This window comes from Austrofundulus limnaeus, unplaced genomic scaffold (genome assembly GCF_001266775.1).
Source record: "Austrofundulus limnaeus strain Quisiro unplaced genomic scaffold, Austrofundulus_limnaeus-1.0 Scaffold621, whole genome shotgun sequence".
NCBI lineage: Eukaryota > Metazoa > Chordata > Actinopteri > Cyprinodontiformes > Rivulidae > Austrofundulus > Austrofundulus limnaeus.
Genome location: NW_013953023.1, coordinates 266,877 through 273,166, shown reverse-complemented (window position 1 = coordinate 273,166; position 6,290 = coordinate 266,877). Strand labels below are relative to the sequence as shown.

The 6,290-nt window shown below is 40.2% G+C and overlaps 1 protein-coding gene across 1 annotated transcript in view; it reads right to left on the bottom strand.

Annotated features, from left to right (window-relative positions):
• LOC106531337 (mucin-2) overlaps positions 1-6,290 on the bottom strand; it is a 37,797-nt gene that overhangs the window by 4,036 nt on the left and 27,471 nt on the right. The window contains exons 29-37 of the mRNA XM_014027177.1: positions 5,098-6,290; positions 4,747-5,015; positions 4,428-4,599; positions 3,388-3,632; positions 3,084-3,267; positions 2,079-2,274; positions 1,709-1,872; positions 1,471-1,540; positions 368-489 (exon numbers count right to left, since the gene is read on the bottom strand). Coding sequence (XP_013882631.1) covers positions 368-489; positions 1,471-1,540; positions 1,709-1,872; positions 2,079-2,274; positions 3,084-3,267; positions 3,388-3,632; positions 4,428-4,599; positions 4,747-5,015; positions 5,098-6,290 — 2,615 coding nt within the window. The remainder of the gene's footprint in view (positions 1-367; positions 490-1,470; positions 1,541-1,708; positions 1,873-2,078; positions 2,275-3,083; positions 3,268-3,387; positions 3,633-4,427; positions 4,600-4,746; positions 5,016-5,097) is intronic.

The following is a 6,290-nucleotide window of genomic DNA, read 5'->3' as shown; positions in this document are numbered from 1 at the left end:
GTCCAAGATTAACCTTCAGGGTGGATATAGCTCGCTAGCAGCCTCGCACCGAGGACCTATCCACGTCATCATTTACCCAGAATGCTTTGTGTGCAAATAAAATGGCCTCGTCTGTTTTAAAATATATTTTTTAAAATGTAGTTTAAGAATTTACAAACCTAAACAGCCTACAGTATTTTTAGTCTTTATTTTACAGTTAAAATATATGTTTATCAAATAAAGTTTAATGTTACAACTAATCAGGGATCCCTTTAAAGTGCATTCAGTGCCTGCTTTTATTTCTTAATTTTGTTTTGCTTTGTGAGTGAGTCAACAAAGACAAACTAACCCAGAGGGCTCACACAAGACAGACCCAGCTGGTTCTTACCACAGGATGTGACACAGGTGTCATAGACCGGGTTGAACAAAGTGGATCCTGGAGGACAGAAACAACCTTCCTTGGTGTTGTTGTATRATGAGTTCATTTCTGTCTGAAACTTCATGTTGTACCTGTCAAAGACAGAGGTTCTGAAGATCAGAGGAGACTCTATTTTTATCGTCTACCTTAACCATCTCCCATAACAATCTACCTTAATCATCTACCATAACCATCTACCTTAACCATCTACCATAGCCATCTACATAATCATCTACCATAGCCATCTATATAAACATCTACCATAACCATCTACCTTAACCACCTACCATAATCATCTCCCATAGCCATCTACATAATCATTTACCTTAACCATCTACCTTAACCATCTACAATAATCATCTACCTTAACCATCTACCTTAAACACCTACCATAACCATCTACAATAATAATCTACCTTAACCATCTACCATAATCATCTACCATAGCCATCTACATAATCATCTACCTTAACCATCTACCATAGCCATCTACCATAGCCATCTACATAATCATCTACCTTAACAATCTACCATAGCCATCTACCATAGCCATCTACATAAACATCTACCATAACCATCTACCTTAACCATCTACTATAACCATCTACAATAATCATCTACCTTAACCATCTACCATAATCATCTACCAMAGCCATCTACATAATCATTTACCTTAACTATCTACCTTAACCATCTACSATAATCATCTGCCATAATCATCAACCTTAACCATCTACCATAAACATCTACCAAAGCCATCTACATAATCATTTACCTTAACTATCTACCTTAACCATCTACSATAATCATCTGCCATAATCATCAACCTTAACCATCTACCATAAACATCTACCATAATCATCTACCTTTATCTACCATAACATCTACCATAATCATCTGCCTTAACCATCTACCATAACCATCTACCTTAACCATCCACCATAACCATCTACCATAGCCATCTACACAATCATCTACCTTGACCATCTACCATAATCATCTACCTTAACCATCCACCATAACCATCTACCATAACCATCCACTATGAGCTCAGAGGGTTATTCAGGTCTTACCTGTCGTTGCAGGTGGGCTCCACTGACGGACCACAGGCCAGGTACACTTTGTTGTTTGGACATTTGTGCTCTGAAAGATGGAAAAATTTTTACATTTTTTTCATTTAACTATTATTAAACCAGGCAAATCCCATTACTGGGAATCAAACCAAGGACATTTTTGCTTTAAGGCTACAGTACCAACCACTAAMCATTGAACAATTAACAGATGAAATCCCACAATAATCATACATCTTACCACACAGTCCRCCAGTAGCCTCCCTCCAGTCGATGCAGACCCCAGCGGTGGAGCACTGAGTGGCGTAGGCCTCCAGGCTAGAGCAGCTCTGATTACAAACGTCGTAGGAACAGGACTGTATGAAGGGTCCAGGGGAGACCAGAGTGTGGCAGGGTGCAAATATACTGAAGGAGATACCATCAGTAAATATATTTATATGAATGTGTACTCAGACTATAGTAATAGTAAATATTAACCTGTTAAAAATATTAGTTATACAACACTAACTGATTAAATACATACCAGCTTCACCAAAACAGAAAAGTTTAGATTTATTCTTTAAAATAATTCCAAACAGAAACAAATCTTTAGATTTTCACATTTTTCCTACCTGCTTGTGAGCAGATCACAGACCGAAGGTCTGCAGGTGGGTGGTGTGGGTGTGAGGGGTCCTGTCGTAACTGGGGGGGTTGTTGAGGTGACACAGGGGGTACCTGGGACCTGCCACTGGTCTGCAGAATCTGTGCAGGACTCCACCTGACCGTTAGGAGAACGGCAGTCATTGGGGAGGGAGTTGTCACAGGTTCCTATTCAACCAAAGACACCAGAACCACGAGCTTCAGACCAGAGAAGGTTTTATCTCAACACAGGTAAAACATTCCTTTACATTTTTTTCACCATAAAAATGTAAAATAAAACTAAGAGTCTCAAACAACACTAGTAGCTAAACTAATCAGAATATTAAAGTTTTTATTTATTAATATAAAACAGTAAATACTTAAAATATATAATCTTCTAGATAAACATTTTTGTTTTATCTATATTTTCCATCCAACCATCCATCCATCCATCCATCCATCCATACAACCAACAATCTGAATAGGGGCCAATACAGAGCTAGATAAGGACGTTTAAAGACCTCAATAGGAGCTTATACAGAACTAGTTAAGCGCCCTATAAGGATCAGGATAGGGTCCTTATATATATATCTGGATAGGCACCTAGGCAGATCTGGATAGTGGCCTATCAGTGTCTAGATATGGCCCCTATAAGGTAATGGGAATGGCCCCTATAAAGATTTGGATAGGGGCCTATCAGGGTCTGGATATGGCCTCTATAAGGTATTGGACATGGCCCCTTTAAAGATCTGGATAGGAGCCTATACAGGATTATAAACCCACTGAAAGCTTATCAGAGAATCTCAAGCATTTTCTAGTTCTGTGTTTTCTCTTAACTTCAGCATCTCATCAAAGTTCACTCAGCCTCAGATAGCTAAGAATAATATATTCATCTTCACAAGCTACAGAACTACAGGAGTTCCTGTGAAACTATCTGGGGATGGACTCTTCATCTCATGATCCAAAGATCTAACAGGTCCATGGTACTGCTCACTCACCACACTGCCCCTCTGTGTTCCCCCCAAACAGAGAATATGGAAGGTCAATGCTGAACGAGGAGCCGCTGTAGGTTATTTTAGTGTTGATCTCTGGGATCTCCACTGTGACGATCATGTCTGAGCCATAGATGAGTAGGAAAGAATTGCTGTAGGCTGGATAGATACGTTTATTATCTAAATAGACCTGTGGAAGAAAGAAACCGAACACATCTGGACATAAACAACAAACACCATTTGTTTTTTGTGTGTGTAATCTGAAAGTGATGACAAAATACTGTTTTGGGTTGTTTTAATGGCTGCTTACCACAACAGCTGCTGTCCCAGAGGTCTCTGTCTGAGTCAGAACCACACTGAAGGACTGGTACAAGATGGTGAGGGCCAGAGGACAGAATGTGGACTCTGAAGGGTCACAGTCATGGCTCCTTATAACCGTCAGGTTAAATTTGGAAATGATCTCCTTCACCAGGTAATAGGAACAGTTTTTGTCAAATGTGAAATACTGTCCGTCAAACGTCACATAGTTGGATCCACTCCAGACCGTGCACATGCCTGCAGGATGACAGCTCACATTATTTATATACACCACATGTTCATTAAGTGATTATTTAATACAAAAAGCACCGGAGATAACTACATCTGTCACATAAATACAAAATGTTTAAATGTTTTAGAGACTTAGTGCAAACATGATAAAATCTTAGGAGAACTGGGGGTGGATGCAAAAGTATTCACTTCCTTGGTATTATTCCAGTTTTGGTGCTTTTAACCTGAAATGTACTTAGATGTTTGATTTGTTATAAGTAACAGTATAAATAAGATGTGTTTGATCTGCTCTGCTGTTGCTACTGAGGTGTGGACGAGGAATCCCTGCTCACATACAGTTTATGCCAAAAAGGACAACCTAAAATGCAATGCCTTGTCTGACTAAAGCCCATAAAGGAAAAAGTGAGACATTTAAACAAACAAAGATTTTGGACAGCGAGCTACATACAGAGCCTCATGGCGAGACTAGCAAGACAGCTACATGAGACAACAGGGAAGAACCGGACAGCAATATGTCTGACTTAATACTGGCTATGCTGGAGATGTTGAAAACTGAGTTCTCCACGAAAATTTGACATTGTGACAGTGGCGTTACAAAATATGAGAAAGAAGATGACATAATATATTGAGCGCATGTCGTGTGCAGAAGCGTGCTCTTGTCCTATTATCATATTTGTTGTTTGTGTAAAATTAATGTGACGTTAAAATGCAGCAAAATGGATAAAGTTAATGGGCAGTGGATCATTTTGCAAATCACTGAAGTTGAAGTCTTACTATATAAAGATTAAATATTTTACTTACATTCACATTCATAGTGAAAGCAGCATCCGTCTTTTTCGTAGATCTTCACAGCTCTGCGTCCATTGGTGCAGATGGGTTCGGTAACAGTAGGACATGAGACAGTGGTCACGTTCACCTCTCCATTGGTGCAGGTAGCTGTGGAGCAGTTGCTGACCTTCCAGGACTCTCCATTCTAAACGGAGATTACCAACCAATAAAGTTGTGTCAAATATTGAAGAGTAACTGATTATGTTATTTTTATTTTCAAAGTAAACATCATCATGCACAAGTATGTATAGCCATTTAAGTAGTTTCCACCCCAGCAAATAAAATGACCCACCTCCTTAGGTGGATTCACATCATTGCAGTCTAGAGAAGCTGTAGATGGTGAAGTTACTGTAGTTGGAGAAGAACCAGAACTGCTTGTAGTCTTAGGAACTGAGCTTGAAGCTGTGCCCTTTGTTGTGCTGAAAAGCGAAGTTGAGGTGGTGGTGCTGGATACTTCAGACAGTATGCAGGGGCTGAAGTGTGTATCAACTTTACAAGATATATTGCAAGACGCAACATAACACCAACCAAGGCCATCAGAAACATTGTACACCAGGTCCCCTGTTTAAAAAAAACATTGATCAAGACTAAAGCCTATAATACCAAAATACCAGTCGAAAAAAATTAAAATGTAATAACCTACCAGGATTATATAAAGTTGTGTTAACAATGCACACACAGGCTGAGGTAGATGTTGGATATGATGATGAAGAAAAGACTGTGTTTCCAGTTGGCTGGGTGGATCTGCTAGTAAGAWAAACTGCTGTGCTGCCTGGAAGAGTCTTTGTCAAAGGAGCAATATTAGTTGTTTCTGTGGGGTTAATTGTGGTTACAGCAGTTGTAATTGAAGCTGAAGAAATTGTGAAAACACTTGTGAAAGAAGAAGGTATTGTCGGTGTAAAAGGCTTTGATGTCCCAGTTGAGATTTCTGGATTGGTTGTCTGGACTCCTGCTGCTGTGGTTGAGGTTTCAAAGACAGCTGTGGTAGAAGCTGTGACTGGACCTGTGGTGACAACTTTGATAGGGGTTGTGGTCCCAATTTGACCAGTTGTACCTTCTGATACACTTGTTTCTCCAGGTTTCTTTGTGGTTATACTTGAAATGGTGGAAGATCCTGGTGTAGATGTTGTTTCCACACTGGGCTTTGATGATGCAACTGTGCGTTCTAGACTTGTTGCTGTGTTCCCTGCAGTTGAACCTGTAGTTTCAGGAACTGCTGTTGTGGATAAACTTACTAGCCCGGCTGTATTTATTATACGTGTTGTCTCTACTTTTAGTCCTGTGACTTCGTGCGCAGTACTTTCCACCAATTTTGTTGTACTTTCCATTCTGGTGGGAGAAGGTGTTGGTGTAGTTTTGGTACTAGTGGAAGGCTGAGATGTCCCAGTTGAAATTTCTGGTTTGGTTGTCTGGACTCCTGCTGTTGTGGTTGAGGTTTCAAAGACAACTGTGGTAGAGGCTGTGACTGGACCTGTGGTGACAACTTTGATAGGGGTTGTGGTCCCAATTTGACCAGTTGTACCTTCTGTTAGACTTGTTTCTTCAGGTTTCTTTGTGGTTATATTTGAAATGGTGGAAGGTCCTTGTGTTGACGTTGTTTCCACACTGGGTTTTGATGATGCAACTGTGCGTTCTGGACTTGTTGCTGTCTTCCCTGCGGTTGAACCTGTAGTTTCAGGAACTGCTGTTGTTGACTGGGTTACTTGCCCAGATGTCACTTTGATAGGTGTTGTCTCTACATTTGGTCCTGTGGCTTGTGACGTGGTACTTTCTGCAGATTTTGTTGAAATTTCCTTACTGGTGGCTGAAGGTGCTGGTGTAGTTGTGGTACTGGTG